Genomic DNA, 21406 nt, shown 5'->3' with positions numbered 1-21406 from the left:
AGTTGGAATCTGAGCCATCAAGGAAGAAACAGATCCAGAGTGAAGCCTGAGATGCTAGGCTTTCATCTTGTTTTCAGTAATTTGTGACATTTTAAAAAAGTCAGTGCTTTTCAGTATAAGCAGCTTTTAGTGCCACTTCCATAGTTTGACATGAATTTATTTTTCAGTTACATCTCAGCATAAAATGCAATTGTTTTCAAAGATGATTACTGGCATATAGAGTGTTTGGTGTTGACTGACAGCCAAACTTATTCTACCCCAAAATTATCTTGGGGCTGGTGTGGCAGCTCAGTGGTGTAGTGTTTCTGAGGCCCCAAGTTCCATCCCCAGTACAACCAAAGAAAGACAGAAAGACAAAACACCAATAAAAGAAGTTTATGGTCTCAAACCGCTTTTGATTTAGAGCATGTCTAATGAACGTTTTAGAGGCTTGAATTAGTTACCTCAACATTTTTTTCTGTTATCTCACACCATTTGGGAAACAAGTCTTTTTTCATTAGCGCTACTTATTGCTGTATGCTTCTAGGATAAAGGCTAATAGTTTTTCTCTCAATCCTCAAATCACAGTAAATTCAAAGTATTCTGTGGCCTGTAAAACTTGTCTTAAAATTCTAATGTATTTAAGACTATCATGCCCGTTTATGATCCGGTTTATTTTTTACAGGTTAGTGCTTGTTACCAGGTAGCAATTGCTTTTCCTTTTTCAGCATGGGTCTGTTTCTGTTGTCCCACTTTCTCACCCTTTGGGAAACAGAGTTGGGGCCTTGCCTATCAATTGATGGTAGACAGGTTCAGGGGAAAAGCAGAAATTTTTCCTGCATTTGAGAGTTACTAATTAGAAATGAAAGTTTATACATTATCAACTAAAGGCTTAATTGAAAAATATAGAAGGTTCTGTTGTACTTTATTGTTTTTTAGATCAGATTTAGTGTTGTAGCAAACACCTACCCCACCTCTGTATATGTATAGCTTGCTTTTGTGAGATGTTTCTTCATAGGAAGTCTATATCCATCTCAGATTGGGGGAAGATGGGAACTACAGACTAAAATGATTCCACCCAAGTCCACCATGGTTTAATTGGAAGACTTTCAGAAGCTTGAATGTGAGGGTTTACTTCAGGAGCACGGGCAACATAGGGCAACTGTACTACCAGAAAGTAGTCTTTCCCCAGCAATGGTTATTTATTTTTTATGTATTTGTGGGACTTCCTGAGCCTTGTGAACTTCCCACTCTTTCCACAAAAGAATGCTAATGGATCCAGTCTTTGAAGGTCTTGTGCAGATGATTATATATCTGCCCTGATATTAGGACTGCAATGACTATGCTATACTTGGAGGACAGAGTTCTGTATCACCTTTGTAACTAATGGTGGTATATTTGTTGCTTTCAGTAAACTTAACATTTGATACATCATTTTCATCCAAAGCCCATAGAGTATATATTAGGGTTCACTCTGTATAGTATATTCCATTGTCTTAGGAAAATGTGTAGCTACTTGGCTCTGCCATTATGGTAGCATACAACAGAATTTTCATTGCCCTAAAAATATTTTCATCCTCTAGTGTATTGATTTATCTTTTCCTCCCAACGAAAACAAAGTTATTATTGTCTGTATGGATTACTTTCTATTGGTTTTTTATGCTAATGGACACACGAATCCCTGATAACCAGCTTGTCTGCTCAAATGTTTTGCCCTTTTCAAGCCTGGAAATGTTGTAAAAAGTGAAATAGTACTACAGTATGTTTGTGTATGTCTGTGGATGGAAGAGGAAGGGAGAGAACTGCTGATTATTGAGATGTTTTCAACTTGACATCTGTAGCTGTCTGCAACTACGGGAAGCCAGGTTCTCCTGAGAGGAAGCCTGGGAGTGAACGGGAATGGAGGGTGAGGGAAACATGGGGCCAAGACAAAGTATTCTGATGAAGGCCCCAAGTTTAATAATTTGCTTTCACATATAAAGGGGAAAGCCCCGCCCCCCAGAGTCTCTTCTCAGTTCAGCCCAGGGGCTAGGCTAGGAGATAGTATCCTGGAAGGTGTCAAAGCTAGCTCAGCAGGCGGTCCATTCTTCTTAGCTCAGGGGCTGGCAAGGCTATGCATCTCAGGTCTTACTGTTGTTTGGTCTATTGTGGTAAAAGACTTGCAGGCCTGCTCAGGCCTGCGGGAAGGGCACAGAAATCATTTTCATACAACTCTAGCCTGCACTTAATCTCTTGCACTCTGTTAACTTTTGACTCACAAAGGAAGGGAAACATTTACAAAAAGAAAAGGAGAAACTAGCTTTTCTATTAACTCACTTTCTCATCACAAATTTAAATTAAAAAGTACACATGTGCGTGTGGTTTTAAACTGCCATTGTTCTTTGTATGAGAGAAAACAAAACCCTTCCTTCAATACACACACACACACACACAGACAGACACACACACACACACACACACACACACACACACACACGGGTTCTCTGTGTATCCCTGGCTGTCCTGGAACTTGCTCTGTAGAACAGGCTGGCTTAAACTCACAGAGATTTGCCTACCTCTGCTGGTATTAAAGGTGTGTGCCACCATTGCCAGGCTGAAAACATGTAACATTTGTGTTTCTGAGCAGAACTAATTTTGCTTACACGATTTCCAGTTCTGTCCATTTTCCTGTAAATGTCCTGACTTCATTTTTCTTTACAGCTGAATTAACTACCATTGTGTATATGAACCATGTTAGTTGTTTTAAGAAGTCCGACCGCAGTTCAGAACAGACCACCCCAGACCACACGGTTTCAAGGGGGAGGAGGTTTATTCAGGAGATAGGGCAAAGGTGGGGAGAAGAAGGTGGAAAGATAAGAGAGAAGAGAAGTAGAGGCCAGCCATGACCACGTGGAGAGAGAGGAGGGGGGGGGGAGAGAGAGTAAGAGATTAAGAGTAAGAGAGTAAGAGTAAGAGATTAAGAGTAAGAGTAAGAGAGTGAGGAGAGGGGGCAAGCAGCCCCTTTTATATTGGGCCAGGCCTACCTGGAGGTTGCCAGGTAATTGTGGGGAGGAGCATACCTTGCTGTTGCCAGGTAACTGTGGAGGTGGAGTTTAGACAGAATACTAACAAACCACATCATCCATTCATCTCTTGATGGGCAGCTAGGCTGCTTCTATCTTTTGGCTACTATGAATAGTACAGGAATATATATAGATGTGGAAAGATATTCATGGCAGCAGTTTTCAACCTGTGGGTTGTGACTTACTTGTGAAAGGGTTGCTTGAGACCATTGGGGAAATACATATACTGACAGAATGATTCATAACTGTAGCAAAACTAGTTATAAAGTAGCAACAAATCATTTTTACCTTTGGGCTTCACTACAACATGAAGTATTGAAGGGTTGCAGCATGAGTCCTTTGGATATGTATTCAGGAATGGATTTAGCGAGTCTCTGGCATCTGCTGTATTGGAGGGAATACAGGGAGTACATGTATTTAATTAGTTCTCTTTCTCTTTTTTAATTTTTTTTTTTTTTTTGAGATAAGGTTTTACTGTATGTTAGTCCTGCTGTCTGGAAACTTGCTGTGTAGACCAGGCTAGCCTTGGCCAGATAGCAATCCTCTTGCCTCTGCCTGTGTATCATTTTGTTATTTGTTGTGATCCAATCTGTATTTCCTTCTTCAGAGAAAGTAGTTGTCTATCAAGTCTTGACTTTATAGATAATGGATTTCATGACTCAATTGCTTTTGTATTTGGCGTATTTATGCCTTTCCTCCTGTGTCACATACTACATATTTTATTGGAGAGTTGGGGAAATACATTTTATTTCAGTCAGTTTTGCGTAGCCTCATCAATATTGTTCAGATTCTTTCAGAGGATGGAATAGGAAATAAATGATTTTGATTAAAAACAGTTCTAACTAAATTAAAGAAAATTAAATATCAATTTTCAAAATGGATGTTGAGACCTTCTTAACTCTTTAATTTTGTGAATCCCTTAGTCACATATAATGTTCTCATTTAGAAAATTGGGGGTAATGAGGATATAATGAAAGTAAATTACCACATTATTAAATTTTACAATGTACTTAGATGTTTTTCAATGTTTTTAGAAGTCACATAGAATTCAAAAGAATTACCAATATAGTCCTAGCAAAAATTTTATTATTAAAAAAATCATGTGCAAAAAATTATAGTCAATATTTGAAAACTATTGTGAAATATGTGCCCTGGATCCCTTAGACCTAGGGCAAGATGATTTGAAGGGATGTTCCACACTGTTGCTAAGGATACCCAGCAAGATTGAGTCCCAGTGCCAACAGCCATAATCCTAATCAGCTCTATAAAGTGTCCTTTAATGGCCTCCTTTCTTTGCTTCCTGACCTCTTCACCTTCTTAGCTAGGTTAGCTGACCAAATAAGCTACTAACGAGTAGTGATGCCTTTAGCTAAGTTTGTATTGCTTAGAAAATACAATTCAACATAATTTTAAAAGAAGTACTGTAACAATAGTTTCAATTATTTTACATTTCTTTATTTTTATTTTATGGGCATTAGTGTTTTGCCTGCATGTGTGTCTACCATGTCTGTGTCCTGAACTGTAGTTAAAGATGATTGTAAGTTGCCATCTGGTGCTAGGAATTGAACCCAGGTCCTCTAGAAGATCAGATTTCTCAATTGCTGTGCCATCTAGCCAGCCAATAGTTTAATTTTTTTTTTTTAAACATTAAGGAAACAGAGAAATTTATAACAGTTTAAGAGAAATTCTGAGAAAAGGACAGTTTGAAAGTTTGACTTTTATTAGGCAAGATTTGTGTGGTTTTTGGTATATATGTGTGTGCTCAAACATTTGCCCTTTTTATAAAATGAATATGGTCAAATCTGGTGGTACATGTCATCTAGTACAAGGGAAGCTGACGGAGGAGCATTATTTTTAATTCAAGAATTTATCTTGAATAAAAACAAGTTCATGTCTCCACAAAACTTAAAACACCAAAACAACAACACCACAAACCTAAAGGTTAGTTCCTATTTAGAGGTAAGATGAAGATAAAATGAGTAATAGTAAGTATAGTCCTTATTTTTGAAACTACAAAAAGAATATTCATTAGTGTTTAAACCCCTAAATATAATTCAGTAGGTGTTGTTTTGATATATAATTCTTTTTTTAAATGGTAAAATTTGTTGTAGACTTTTCTTTTGAATTTCTGTTGAATTTTAACCTTTTCTTCCAGTGATATTGAACATAAAACTAAAGTTTCATCTTGGGGAACGAGGGGTGGGAGGCACAGAAAGCATACATACATACATACATACATACATACATATATATACACACACATATACATACATACATACATGTGCCAATAGGAAAAAATAAGATAGCATAATCAAAGCATTTTCTTTCTTCTGAAGAAAAGCTGTTTATTTTAAATTTGCTGATTGAATTCTGGTAGTTTTTTCTCCCTAGAACAAATTAAATAGAAACCAGAATATATCTCCAAGTTGATTGGATTCCATGCCATCTGCTTACTCATAACTGTCATTTTTGTGTGTAAAAAATATATTTTAAATATATTGTAAGACATGATAGAAAATTTAAGAACTTAAAACATTGTGAATACTATATTTTACATCAACAGCATACTGTACATTACATATAAACACGTTCTTTAAAAGTCTCTCTTTTCCTTCCTTTATAGAATGCTGCCTTTTTATATGGTCTTGGTTTGGTCTACTTCCATTACAATGCATTTCAGTGGTAAGTTAACATACCATACAGTTAATTAATTTTAACTGCTTCCAACAAATAGCTTGTTTTAGGTTTTTTGGCTTTTATTTACATTTTTTTTGTTTGTATGTGGTATATTAATATAAAATATGTTACTGTTAGTAAACCTTCAGTTTGCAATAATCTCTTGAGGTGATAAGATTCAGAAGTATTGACCAATCTTAAGATTATTTAGAAGTCTTTTTAAAAATTGTGATTTAAGATTCTAATCAAAGAGGATTAAGTAGGGACTGTTTATCTATCTTGGAATTTCTCCATTACTTATTGATGACTGGCCCCTAGGTTATTTGAACTGAAGAATGAGTATGATTAAACTCAGATCCCAAGATTTGTGAGAGAAATATCTGTGATGGCTAGGTTGTTTGTTTGTTTTTGACTTTTTCTGATTTCTAGAGAGGGTTGGCAAAACATTCCTGCCTCACACTGCTTAGCATATTTTTCTACTTTCAGTTAACTTAAGTACCAAATTAAAAGTCTGTTCTTGCTCTTATAAAATAAGGGTACTAGCACCTAACTTTAGAATTAAATTATGGTTAATTAAGATAGTAGCATGTAAATTTTAATAAACTGTAAAATGTTGGACCTTACTATTGTCACCTTTCCACCATTTCTCTTTTATTTGCCAGACATAGTAATATGTTCTAATAAAAAGAATATAGGGGAGATTCATATTCTAACTTCAAAAACCACCAAAGTACAAACCATCATTTACCTTTTAGAAAAATTTGAAGGTCCCATGGAAAATGCATGTTTTCTAAACTATAAATCCCTGTGTGGGCATTTTTATTTCGAAGTGTATCTGATTCTTTTGTTCTAGTCTCTTCTGTGTGCTAGATTTTTTTTTTTTTTTTTTAAAGTGAGTGTGGTGGAAGTCCTTAGGAGATTGCTTCTCTGGCCACTGGGTACAGCTCTATCATATACTTGATGGTTATACTGAATATTGTAGAACTTTTACATCAGTTGACAATGATTTTATGTTTCTTAAAAAGGAAACTTTAGACATGGATGGCTTTTGCTGGTGTGAATTTTCTTCTTAGCTTTTAATCTTGTTGGTTGGCTTTTGATCATATAAGGAAATATCACATTATTAGAACCCTGCTTTTATATATACTAATACAGAATATATTTTAAGCACCTAGAAGAATATGGGTTTGCTTTGTCAACTTTACAAAGCTATGATTAACTTTATAAAATGTTACCATTTTAAATTTATTTTTTAATTTTTTTTGAAATTAAAATATAATTTACACCATTTCCCTCCTCCCTTTACCTTTATTCCCTATAGCTCTTTCTGTGTACTCCTCCTCCCATTAAAAAGAATAAAACAATCCAGTGTCTTACTGTGCAGTCCTAGCTAGGCTAAAATTTATTAAGTAGATCACGCCAGTACGAAACTCAAGGTGATCCTCCTGTTTCTACCTTCACAGTGCTGGCTTTACAGGCATACATCACCATACCTTCCTTTACATTAACCCTAAATTATACTTATGTCTTGGTTTGTTTATGCTGTAATACGACAGGATGACCAAGTCAATTGACAGAAGAGTTTATTGGGGTCTTACAGTTTCAGAGAGTGAATCCATTACTATCATAGTGGAGAAAGGAGCAGCAAGCAGGCAGGCACAATGCTAGAGCAGTTACGGAGAACTTACATCCTGATCCACAGGTAGAAGGCACACTTATAAGGCCTTGCCCAACCCTCCCCAACAGTTCTGTGTGGACCAAATATTCAAACCTATGAGCCTATGGAAGTCATTCATTCTCATTTGAACCACCACACCATTCTATCTTTACTGTTCATTATTTCATATTTGAAACCAAGGATTTTTAAGTCTAGTAATTTTTAAGAAGGATCTTATTTGTGGAATTAAAAACTGTAAATGTTTAGAACTAGAGAAATAGTCAGAGAGGTTATTTATGTTCTTCTTCTTAATGTAAGCAGAGAAAGGAGGATGTGTTGTGTGTATTTAACTTGGTATTGTTTAGTTGGTGCCAGAAGCAAGGTTAATCTCCACGCATAGATTTTTTTTCCTGTTATATTTTTGTTTTTTTCTAATTGGATATTTTATTTATTTACATTTTAGATGTTATTCCCTTTCCCCATCCCCTGCTTCCCAGAAAGCCCCTATCTCATCCTTTCTCCTCCTACTTCTAGGATGGTGTGCCCTCATGTGTTTGTTTTTAAATTAGTAAGTGCAGTTAACTGTTCAGCCCCGGCCTGGAACTCACCGAGTTCACCTGCCTTTTCCTCTGCCTTTGCCTCAGTGGAGATTAAAGGCACCCAACCTTTCTTTCTTGGTTGTTTGTTACTGGTTTTTGTTGTTTTATCACTGTGTAATGCAGACTATCTTTAAACTCAGAGCAGTCTTCCTTCCTTAGTGGTGACATCACAGGTGCAGACCATCACATGAGTTAGTATTTGTGAGGGTTCTCTTTGATTGAGAAATCTTTATGGCCCATTGGAAATAATGTAGGGAAGGGGGAAAGCAAGGAACTCTACAGTTTAAGATAGGGTATTTGTTTCTCAGACCAGCTAGGTTTCACGTAACTATGGTTAACTTATGACCTTACCTCTATATTGAAAGTAAGAACACAATTAGTACTGAAGTTTGAATGTTGTTAATAAATTTGTGTCCATGTTAAGTTTATTTTTGGTTCTTCATCTATGTATGATTTCTACGTTATTCATTTTACTTTGGAAATGAAACTTGAGTGTGATAAAAGGGTAAGTAATACAGGGTTTAACTTTAAATAAGTGCCCTTTGTTGCTCTAGGTCACCACAGTTTCTTATATCTTAAATCTCAGTGCTATGGCTTCTTCCTAAAAGAGTTGTCTATACTTTTGCCCTGGTTGTATGTTTTCTTGCTGATCAGCTAGCTACCCCCCTGGCCCTCCCCTGAGTCTGCATCTCACATTTCTAACTTGTTTTGGTATTGCTTGGACAACTGCAAAATTTGAAAAACACTCAATAGTTCTTGGTGAGAATTTCAGAGTATAGACTGAATTGATAGTAATTTATTTAGATTGAAATTACTTTATTCTTGGTGATATATTTGGTGATAAATACTGATTGCTATTAGAAAGTTTTTTTGAGCACCAGAATCTTTGAGATTTATTGAAAAGTGTTGCTAAAAGAGCTTTTTTTTTTCTTTTTTCTTAAATTTGTCTGTACAAAGAGTCAGATGTTTCAGAATATTCTATTTTTGATATGAGTAGGATTTAAATAAGATTTGTATTTGGTAATGATGTCTTGGCATTCGATGAGACAGTGTCTTCCAATGTGTCTAATCAACATGTATGTTCAGATTTGTGATCCTTAATATTATTAGGAGCAACTTTATTAACTACGTTTTTATAGCTAACCTATTTGTTTCTTGACAGAATATGCTGTTCATTTTTTCTTTGGGAGTTGATTTCTCTTTTTTTGTTCTGCTTCATTCAGTTATATTTGTTAGCTTTTCTAGTTTCAGTTATAGCCTCTTAGCCAGAGGAGCCATGGCAGGTACTAATACATTAGAGCAAATGTTAGATCCTCGCGTGGCATGTGACTATTCAGCTCTATTATTATTAATACTTGGAAATCTAGGAGCTTAAGCTAAGATATCTAGAATGAAAAATAAAGACTAAGAAACACAGTGTAGTAGAGAAGTAGGAATTGATCTCTTAAAGTTGTTTATTTGTGCATGCATGTGTGGATGAAGGTGATCAATTGCTAAAATTCCTTTAAAATTTAAGATGGTTTTACAGAAAACCAGTATCCTCAAGTGCGAGTATCAAAAGAGAAGGACAATTTAGACTGACAGAAAAAGATAGCTGAGGAAAAGTAACTCTTTTGAAAGTATAATTGAAGGAATAGGATCTGTTCCTTTCAGTACATATCTTTAAATGTTTATCTCTTTAAAAGCCCTTATTACCAATCTCTGGCCTGTTCTGTTAGTATTCTTTCCATCAGCAGCAGCATGTTCTTGCTCTGGCAAGGTGTGTGTGTGTGTGTGTGTGTGTGTGTGTGTGTGTGTGTGTGTGTGTGTGTGTGTGTGTGTGTATCTGTGTTACATGCATAATATTTTAGAATTTAGGTTCCCAAATATAATTGGCAGATATGATATCAAAAAGGATTAGGAGAATAAAGTGAATATGTGCTTCGAAGGACAGATATTGATGCATTGCTAGTACAGCTTTTTAAGATTCATTTATACAACACCAAGTCCTGTGTGTTCTTAGGGGTGAAATAATTTCTGCCATTCAGTACAGTCATTGTATTGAGTGCAGTGGAGGAAAAGATATTGGTTTTAGCAATGGTTAAAAACTTTCTGATAGCATAAAAAAGAGTAGGAGAAAAAAATTAAACCTAATGTAGTTTTGATACCATGATCCTGAGGCTTGTCTGACAGAGTGTGATTAAAAACCTATTATACAAACATGCTATTACTTCAAAATTTTATTACCAACAAACAGTTGATGCTATAACGTATACTAGAATTTTTAAAATAATTTATACTTCTATTTTGGGGGGAGAGGATCCTAGAAAATTTAACTAAGGCAGGTCTGACTGACAAAAAGATAGCCAGAGAGAATTTGGAAGGATTTTGATTAAATTTTAGAGGAATTAAGGATAAATATTTAAATCTTACAGTAAGGCAGTGGAAAATGTGGTCAACTTATTAGAGTGCTAATCAAAGATTTTCTAACTAGACACAGTGATATGTTTCTTTAAATTCCCTCCCCCCCCAAGTGGACCATATTCTTTGCCTATTTTAGGCATTGCATTCTCAAAGTATTTCATACAATTTTTAGTCGCCATTTATCATGCTTTAAAATTCTGTTAGGATAAAATATTTGTTAGCAATGTCTAGTTTATACTACAGAAACCATATTTTGGCTCCATGTATTTTCGAGAGATAGGAATGTTGTGGTAAGATAGTAACCAAAATTTGAAGGTAATTTTTAGTGGTATTCCTGCCCCCCCCCCCCCCCCCCCAGTTCTATTTTCCTGAGATGTAGAAACTGAAGTGTCACATGAGAAAACCAGCAAAAGTTTAGATAGAAAAGCAAACTTGGATAGTTAAATAAATGTATTGTCTGTTTGGTTAGGAGTCTCGATCAATAAAGAGATTATACTGTAGAGTTCTTTCTTCTCAACAAATATCCATATCTGTTATCTTTAAATGATGGTATCGATTAACATCTGTTAATTTGTTTTGCTGATGATAATGATTTAGAGAGAAAAGAATGATGGAGATCTGAAGGAACAAACTTAGAAAAACTGGGGACAGTACACCATAGGTAGAAAATAAAATGATTGGATTATAGATTGTACCTTATCACTAGATTTAACACTAAGTAAGAAATAGTTAATACTGAATTTGCATGACGAGTTACGATTATAATAGTGCTTTTAGAAGGAAGCTGAAAAATGATGATATCCTAAGTCAGGACAATATATAGTATAAAGAAACAGTGAAGGCAAGAGCACCAATATTTGTAGACAGAAATTTTTGAGTTAAGCCATTTCACAGCTGAAGATGAACAGTAACAGCCAACTGAGAATGGAGCTGACTGCCAACTGCCCACAAATGTTAAGTGTAACAAAGAGATGTGATTATTAAGTTATTAATGTTATACAGACTACCTTTTTGAGGAAATAAGTGTAAGCCAGAACACACAATCTTTTATAGAATTTTTATAAATTGCTGAAAGTTATTTCTATAACATTATAGCACCAAAGGGGTGTGTGTATGTGTATTGGCTGTGCGTGTGGTTGTGCCATGTGTGTGCACACGTGTGTCTGTCCTTGGCACTTTTAGACCTTAAAGAATGGACATACACTGAGCATAATATGTTTTTAGTGTTTCTGAATCTAGGCTAATTGTGTACTCAGAGATCATGTTTAAAATAAAGCTTTGTATGTGTGTGATGTGAATCAAGTGGAAGAGATATCTGTACTGAAGGCTCCCATCACAAACACTATATTTAGAGGACAAAACTAGAATTCTAATTGAGACAAGAAGAAATATTTTTGCAAATATTTTTGTGGTTGTTACTGATGTTATGTAATCTTATTTTTTTCCTCATAAACTCTTTGTTCTACTTTTTTTTTTCCCCTAACTTCTTGTCTGAGATTCCAGTTTCATTTCATATCTCTGCCTCAGACCTGCCTGGGTTTTTATTGGCACATATGTTGAGTCATATCATAAGGACATTGTGAAGCATTAGTCATGATTTTCATATTTTTTGAGACTGGGTCTCAAGTATCCCAGGCTGGTCTTGAGTTCACTGGCTAGGTAGCTGGTCTTGAGTGCACTGGCTAGGTAGCAAGGGATGACCTTGAATTTCTGATTCTTGTGCCCCTACTTCCTCAGTGCTGAGATTAGTCAACCTGCCCATGTACCTCTGGTTTGTTGGGACTAGAATCTAAGGCTTCACCCATTTTGGGCAAGCACTCTTTCAACTCTCCTACATACATCTCTAGTTCTTGGTCATAATTTTTGCTAGCATACCTTAAAAGATATAAATCATAAATATTTATTGCAGCATGCTATTATAAAATAAAAAGTTAATACAACCATCACTTTTGGGTGTAAACATTACAACCATTGTAGAAGCCTCTGAACATGTTGTGCATACTGTTCTTTTTCACTGAATTCTCAGTCCTACTTTCTAACCTTGATGCCTCTACTCACAGATATACTGTCTTCCTCTCATTGTGCTTACATTGATTCTGAAACATTTTGAATAAGAATTTTAACTTATCCCCTATTCTTTTCTATTAGCATGTTCACCTCTCTCCAATATTAAACATTCCCCAGACCCACTTAGAAATCATCTAACACATCTATTTTTTTTTAGGAAAAAAGTCAAGTACTGTCATAAGCAGGTATATAGGTCTGATGCCAAACCTATGTTCTTCCTGCCAAATAAACTACCTGGTAGAAGTCTTTAACATTAAAAATAAATACATATATAAGTAGTCATTTGTTTTTGTTTTTAAATAGTAGACTAGGTATGATCCTTCAAAATACAACATTAAGTATTTTATGACATAATATTTTGCATAAAGAATTAGCCTTTATTTTGGAAACTCTAGGATTCAAAATACTCACTTTTAATATTTATAGGACTAGTGTTAGCTCTTAAAAAGCTTTGCAAATAATACATTATATTTGATAGAGATTTTTTAACCAATAGAAGGATTTAAATACTACCTAACATGATTTCAGTATATATTTTTTTTTGATATTTTATTTTACTTTTTCCAGGTATGTAATTATGAATATTCACGGCATTTTTATTTTGGAAACAGGGTCTCAGTAGCCCAGGCTGACCCCAATTTTGTTACCTTCCTTTCTATCTTCTTAGTACTAGATTTATAACCGTGAATCACCATACTGGGTTTAGGAGGTACTAAGGATCCGACTTAGGGCTTCATGCATGCTAAGTAAACACTCTATACCATCTGAACTACATCCTCATGTCTCATTTTATAACTTTAAAAATTCAAAACATTTTACCTTTGTTTAATATGCCTTTTAAGCCTTGGGTACACTAACATGATCAAGTTAAATAATAACCACATAAAAGTCCATTCAGTAAAAGGTTCTCTTCCCTGAGTTTGTTCTACTTGATTCAAACTTTTTTCTTTCTTTTTTAAAAAATTAATATCCAATGAGAGTTTGAGGGAAAGAGACTGACAGACCAATGAAAGTTAACTAGAATAACAAACTTAAAAATAAATCCATGTGAATATCGGGATTTCTGGAGAGTTTCCAAGTAAGGATGTCTTTTCTATATAAATAATGTGGTTGCTGGATATTACTCTAGAAATGAAAACTGATTCCTCACTAATGCGGTATGAAAGATAGAGTGCAGGTGCCTTATACACCAAAACATGCAAAAGCAAATTTAAAGTTTTAAGAGAAGACTCATTTTATGGAATAGACTAGAAATAGGATTAGTCCCTAAACTTTCCCCTTCTTCCTTTATAACCTCCCGATGTGCTCTTCTCTACCTCTCCCAAGAAATCCTAGAAATAGTCAAACTAGTTATTTACACAGAATTGGATTAAACCATGAAGTATTGTTTGTTTAAATAATGTAGTAATGGAGTAAATTTAATCTTCCCCTTTTATGTGAAATCAGACTATTTGCATTTAATATATACAAGGCTCCTTCCCATTTTTAAAGAACACTTACATTATTTTTTTATAAGTCTGACATTTAAAAATAGATTTGCATAAAACGAATTTTACTATACTTCTAATCAGAAATGTACCTGTTAAAAAGTTAAGCTATCTTATGTCTATATTCTTTCAGGGCTATAAAAGCATTTCAGGAGGTGCTTTATGTTGATCCCAGCTTTTGTCGAGCCAAGGAAATTCATTTACGACTTGGGCTCATGTTCAAAGTGAACACAGACTATGAGTCTAGTTTAAAGGTAGGTTGTTGGGTTTTTTCAAGATACAATGTCCTATTTCTGTGATTGTTGTTATTCTTAAATATTAGAGCTTTGAGAAATGTTGAAACTTATATTGGCGCTTTCAAAGAAAATTTATTTAGATGAAGGAACCATTCATCAATTATGATCTTGAAGAACAATTGGGTTTCAAATGCAAAGTAATTTTGATATGTGGTAACTAATCATACCGCTAAACTTTCATTTTAAGTTTTGCTAAGAAAGGATTTTGGAGCATCAATTCTCTGAAGAAGTAATTGATCACCATAGAGCTACTTAATGTTGCATCTGTGACCTGACCATTGAACTTTTTTTTTTTTTTTAATATATGACTATATAGATTTATCAACTTCAACCAGCAAGGCATGTCTTGCATTTAAATAAATAATAAAAACACTACTTACAAGGCATTTGGACTCTGGTTTGTGAATATAAATATTGTCAGTTTATTAAATATCTTCCTTTTTGTGGATATTCAATATTTCTCCCAGTTTTTCATGAGTTACTTCTACTGTCTTTGTCATTAGTACTAGGCTTTTTTTTTTTTTTTTTTTTTTTTTTTTTGTTGTTGTTGTTGTTGTTGTTAAAACTGCACTTCTCTGCATGACAAAAATGTAGAATCTGAAAAGATTATAAGTTCAACAGGAGTATGTACCTAGTCCAGTTTTAGTTCTCAGTTAACTATGCTTTTGATTTGGATGTAATGGCTTGGTCTCCCCTGCCCCTCCCTTTGTTTTGTTTTGTTTTATTGTTTTTGAGATAGGATCTGATGTAACTCAGGCCAGGCTTGAGCCTAGCAGAAGTTAGTCCTGAACTATTCCTGTTTTTAATTATATTTTATTTTATGTGTATGGATGGTTTACATGTATGTTTATCTGTATACTACTTTTTCCTGGTACCTGAGGAGGGTAGAAGAGGACATCAGATCCCCATGGGACTAGAGTTATAGAAGTTTGTGAGCTGTTATATAGGTACAGGGAATCGAACCTAGGTTCTCTGAAACTAGTACTCCTAACCACTCAGCTATGTCTTGAGCCTCTAGCCCCTAATTCTTGATCTTTCTACCTCTGTCTCTAAGTCCTATGATATGTGATATGTGTGTACTACCATAACTTCGTTGGTTGTGTATGTGGTTTTGTTTTGTATGTCTGATTTATTTTGATTGTTTTTGTCAGTCTACCCATCCTCAGAAATAGGAAATTAATGACCTTATTTTTCAGTCACACAGTATTTTTTCCATTAAATTTGCCACTAAATATCTCCTGGGTTTAGTTGGTGGTGGACACACCATTTCCTAGTTCATTTGTAAACTGGTTTACTATTACCTGAATGTGACTACATTTCAGATGATAATAAAAGATTTTTGTTTGCTCTTTCCTGCATCACATAATACCCTGCCCTAGTTGGATTTAATTGCCATTTTAACTCAATTGAATGAATTTAGGGTGTGATTCTATTATCTTTTAGAGCTGTTAATGATAATTACTATATATATATATATATATATATATATATATAGTTAAAGCAGTGCGCTATATGGCCGGTTGTCTAAAAGTACGCTGATTATGACAGTCCCTATACTGCTCCACATTTCTATGCCCTGCTATACTATTAAAATTGAAATTAAAATAAAAACCATGTTTTTCAGGCAGTCAATACCAGGGCATCTGTTTAATATAATGTGAATAATGAGGAAAATCTAATGCTTACATATTTAAATATTATTAAAACATATCAAGTTAAGAGTTTCTAGATTTGGATTCAGGAGAGTTGACTTAGTGCTTAAGAGTACTTCCTGTCTTTCTAGCATCTATGATGGGTAGCTTACAACTGCCTGAGAGACTATCTTCCTTCTATCTAAATCTGACACCCTCTTCTATCCTCAATGGGCACCCACACACGCACACTCATACCTTAAAATAAATCTTACTGCCCAAAAGAACATTAAGGTTGATCGTTAGCAATCTATCTGATTTATCTATTCTGTGCTTGTGGGTCAGAGGAAAACTTGCAGTAGTTGGTTCTGTCTTCTCACCATGTGGGTCCCAGAGATTTAAATTAGGTTATTGTTTTTTACCCAGTGATCCATCTCACTGCCTCATTTTGAGGATATTTCTTTTTAAGAAATCAGAATTTATGGGTTGTTGCTAGTTTCTTTTTATAACTTGATATTTGAAGATAATGATTTAAAAAGTTAATATGAAAGGAATGAAATAAGAATATAAAATACAGTTGAGGTAAAATAGATGGAACTCAAATAATACTTTAGAAAATAAAAACATGGCACTTTACCAGGTATTGCTATGACTTAAATGGTTAGATAGTCAAGTGCAAGAGGCTATAAAATGTTAAAATGCCTAATCACAATGTAGACTAAAAAGAATTAGAAGAGAAATTGGTTTTATTTGTTGTCTAAAAAGACCTAATGTCATTGTTTCTCTGAATACCTGACTATATCATTTTACCTTATATTCAACATCATACTTTTATGCAAAGTAGCAATTCACATTCTTTTCACCTTACTGGGAACTATTCATTTCTGGTTGTCTGTTTTGATATATAATAATCTTTTTAAAAACACAGTCTTTATGTTAACTCAGGTTAGCTTTGATCTTATTGCCCTAGATATTCCAGTTTCCCTGTCTCAGTGCCTAATTTCTGGGACTACAGGTATGAGTCACAATATCTGGTTCAAAATTTGTGAATTTTAGTTTCAGTTTTAAATGGTCATATATTAACATAGAAAAAAATAAAAACAAGATATTCACTTTCTTTCTAGAAACCACCTTTGAATTTTTATTTGTTTTTTCTTTTTTTTTTTTTTTTTTGTTTTGTTTTGTTTTGTTTTTTGTTTTGTTTTGTTTTGTTTTGTTTTTCGAGACAGGGTTTCTCTGTGTAGCCCTGGCTGTCCTGGAACTCACTCTGTAGACCAGGCTGGCCTCGAACTCAGAAATCCTCCTGCCTCTGCCTCCCAAGTGCTGGGATTAAAGGCGTGCGCCACCACCGCCCGGCCCTTTGAATTTTTAAAATACTTTTTAATTTTATTATTGTAGATCTATGGATTGTTTCATGTAGTCAAGCTATTGTGAACTCAAATACTTCCTAGGAATTTGAATATTAATTATTGTTAATTTTATCCATAGTATTAAATTTCAAAATATCCATGTTTTTTATTGATACTTTAATCTTACGTTTTTGTTATTTCTGTTGTCTGGAGACAATGACAGTTATTTATTTCATACCTGACGTGTTCTCATTTCTTCTTGATGTTCAATTCTTACCTCTTCTGACATTTTGAAAATTCTTGTTTTTGAGTGGTTTGAGAGAGATTATCTCACGCATATATGATTTACCTTTTGAAAAGGTAATTGGAAAGTTCCCCATATCCTCCAGTAATTTACAAAAAAATGTTGAAAGCTTTAAAACTTAAGACTTAGTGTTGGATTTGGCCTATATATAGCAAGGTAATAAGGAAATAACTTCACTAAAGGATCCTACATAGTATTGGCATGTTATAGAATCCATATTTGTGAATTCTTTGAATTGGTTGTAACAAATAGAGATAGTGAGAAAGGACTGTTCATTATATTTTTGAACTTTTTATTTAGTGAATTTCATTATTCTAGTGTCTTTGTTATTGGTGACAATGTCACTAATTCTAGGAAAAAGTCTATAAATAAAGTTGTGTTCATTACCACATATTAAGCCTTATGAGAGACATTCTAATACTTTGTGTGTGTGTGTGTGTGTGTGTGTGTATATGTATGTTTGTATGTATGTATTTAAACATATTAAAACCATGAGAATATTGTTCTAGTAGGATTTTTCCTACTTTTATTTGAATTGTATATTTCTTCCTTCAGAATAACTGTTGGTTCTTTACAATATTGCAAGATTTTGCTTGACTTTTTATGGTCAGCAGAAATACGAATTATACTTGTGGAAATTGGAAACCATTTCTTAAAGTTGAAACCTTAAACCTTAAAGTACAACCCTGTTTTCCATTGGATAGAACACCACTGTTTCTTTTGATATGATGCCATTGCTGAATGCTTTCTATATGTTTTTTTCTCATTTGTGGAAGGCTATATCTTTTCTTTCTTTGTTCCTTTTTCTACTACTTGTCAATTTTTACTTTACTGGTAATAGGTCAATTGATTTATCTGGCCATTTAATAATACTTTACCTGTCAAATTTTGTCTTTATATTTGAGATATATCTGAGTTGAATTATATGTTCTCCATATAGAAAGTAAAAATAAAATGTCTGAAATACTTTGGCATTTATGAAATATGTTTGAAAACTTCCTAACTGCTTATATATGTAAGTATGCCTTATACAGAGGAGTTAGGGTAATTACAGGTGTCTTAAGTCACAGTTTTCTTCCCTAGATGCTATAAGAGCATAACTCAGTTTGTAATTAAAAAGTGACTATTAGTTTTTACTCATGACTTAAATTTGTAATTTTATTTGGTCTTAAACTGCAACTTTATGAAGCAATCAATATATCTAACTTCACCCTTAAAAAGTTGTTTGAAAATAACATTTTACAGTAAAAATTATGTGCGTGCTAGCTTTATTTTGATATAACTACAATTTATTCACTCTGAAAATAATTTGAAAATGAGATTGCCTCATTCTGTCATTTGTGTGTACACATTGGACACATGCTATGTCTAGTTTTTTGGGGGGGTGGGGGGTGGTTGTGGAGGATGTCAACACAGGGTTTCTTTGTGTAGCCTTGGCTGTCCTGGAATGAACTTGCTCTGTAAACCAGGCTGGTCTTGAACTAAGGGGTCTACCTGCTTCTGTCTTTTCAAGGTGTGGGCCACTGCCTCCCACCTATTACATTTTTAATGAGTCACTTCTACATTTGCCAAGTACAGTAACAATATTGGGAGACTAAATGGAATGGGTACATGGGGAAAAGCTGAGTAAGAGCAGAAAGACAAGTGGGTTCTCAGAGATAAATGCATAGATAGATAGATGACAGTTAATTCAGGGGAGGAGAGGCTTAGTTTGCTTTATTGTTCTAGTTGATACAGTCCATCATTGCAAAGAAGAAATAGGGACGGAAACCTGAGATGGCAATGAATAGGTAGGTTGCAGAAACTCCTATTTTTCCAGTAAGCATAGTCAGGATCTGGCTGTTATTTGGAAGACATTAATATGTCATAATCTTTCCTTGAGCAATCACAATAACTCAGTAGTTAAAAAGATTGAGAGGAGCTAAGTTTGAAGGCTTTAAGAGAATGTTAGTTACATCAGCTTAATCAAGAATGTCTCGTGTGCCCTTCTATAACTAATTTCAAAGATCAAATCAATAAGTATCCTTTCAGCCTATATTTCTCTTGTTTTAGATTAAATTTTTTTTTTTAATTTATACCTTTAGAAGTCTATAATAATGAAAGTTTGATTTGCAACAGTATCTGGCATGTCTTCCTTCTCTCGGGTAATACATAAAGCCTTGTTTTTAAGGGCCCTACAATAAGTTCTTAGCCTGAAATATTTCTTCTTTTCATTATCTTTTGTGTGTGTGTGTGTCTGTCTGTCTGTTCCTGTTACAGTCTGTTCTCTATTTTGTTAACAAGTTAAAACAAAAACCTTCTGGCACACTAACTTTAGTGAGCATTACATGTAGTGCTAAAGCCATAGTAGAGGATCTGGTATAGAATAAAAAGCTGGTAATGTTGCTAACATGTAATTCTTTTTTGGTTTTTCAAGACAGGGTTTTTTCTCTGTATAGCACTGGTGTCCTGCCCTCTGCTCCTGAGTGCTGGGATTAATGGCATGCAGCACCACCGCTTGGCACTAACATATAACATATAACATTGAACACATACAATATTTTGGCTATTTACCCACTATGTTTATATGTTCTGAAATGATGGTCTCTAGAGATAAGCACACAATGTAAAAACCCCAGAACAGTGGCAGCATTTAACACTGCTGGTGATATATCAGAATGTTATGCAGATTGTTTTGCTGGTTTGAATGGTGGTACCTCCAACTCTTGCTTAGCTAAAACGTCCTGTATTGGGCTTTAAATCCAAATATTGCTCCAAATTAATAATTTATAAGTAAATGGGGAAAAAAAACCATCGCTTATCCATAAGATTTTGAATAGACCAACTCTAAAGCTAGAAATGAAGCACTTTAAAGAAAAAATTTTAAACTTATTTTACTTGTAATTATGTGGATATAGATTTCAGGCTTCAAGTAGAAATTAAGTAATTATTCAATTATAAACAGTAATTATTTTGTAAGATCTTTCATTTTCTAATGCATGGTTTGAACATACTTTGGCTGAAATTTCTTCTTTTCTTTTTGGGATTATAGTTTTGAACTGATGGACCAGTGATTTGATTGCTACCTTAATGTTTTGGGTAATTATATAAATACATGGCCAAAATGACTCATGCCAGGTTTCTCTGCAGAATCTTGGATGCTGATAGATGATCTTCGTTTCAATGTTTCACTGAAACCAGTAAAACCCAAGACTGTCCTCTTCAAAGCTGTTCCCTTTTAGTTCAGTTCTTTTCTTCCTCAGAGAGGAAAGGGATGTATCAGATACGGTGGCTTTTTTTTTTTTTTTTTTTTTTTTTTTTTTTTTTTTTTTTTTTTTTTTTTTGCAGGCTAGATGAGACAGAAATACAGTATAGTCTGAAAGTGTGATTGCTATGCTGCTCTTTCTGACTAGAGGAAAGCCTGCTTTGTCTTCATACTATTTATGTGTCTTAAAATAGACTGTTTTCTATTTCTTTGGTGGCATACCAAAGGGATGTTTGAAGATATACGATATGTTTAGTAGACAATAGAAAAGTACAAGGAATCCTTGAAGTATTAGATGTTGAGGGTTTTTCTTTTCTTTCTTTAATTCAGTCAAGTGTGGCATGTAGCTTTTTACCTTTGGGTTGGCTTGTTTGTTTTTTGTTTTGTTTTGTTGTTTTGTCTTATTTTGACCACTGTGCCCATAGTGTGTGATGTCCTTAGTGCATTGGAGGCTTTCAAACAAATACTTGTTAAGTGGACTAAACATTTAAGATTGTTTGTAGTTCTATTATAGTTTAGCCATTTAGAAAAGTTACTGAAAGCCTTAAAATTTAAGAAAGCCACAAATGTAGAGGCTAGCTTGATTTTGCTTATATGTAGCAGATGTTTGTAATTGTATATATAATAGTCTATTCTTATCAAAGTACTTTTC

The 21406-nt window shown here is 34.2% G+C and overlaps 1 protein-coding gene across 8 annotated transcripts in view; it reads left to right on the top strand.

The window, feature by feature from the left end:
- Positions 1-21406, top strand: part of Kdm6a (lysine demethylase 6A) — a 123114-nt gene that overhangs the window by 49596 nt on the left and 52112 nt on the right. For all 8 annotated transcript variants that reach the window (XM_034484935.2, XM_076918458.1, XM_076918455.1 and 5 more), the window contains exons 5-6: positions 5665-5723; positions 14064-14184. In XM_034484935.2, coding sequence (XP_034340826.1) covers positions 5665-5723; positions 14064-14184 — 180 coding nt within the window. The remainder of the gene's footprint in view (positions 1-5664; positions 5724-14063; positions 14185-21406) is intronic.

Source organism: Arvicanthis niloticus, chromosome X (genome assembly GCF_011762505.2).
Source record: "Arvicanthis niloticus isolate mArvNil1 chromosome X, mArvNil1.pat.X, whole genome shotgun sequence".
NCBI classification, from domain to species: domain Eukaryota; kingdom Metazoa; phylum Chordata; class Mammalia; order Rodentia; family Muridae; genus Arvicanthis; species Arvicanthis niloticus.
The sequence above is the reverse complement of the archived record's forward strand: the minus strand, read 5'-3'. Positions and strand labels throughout refer to the sequence as shown.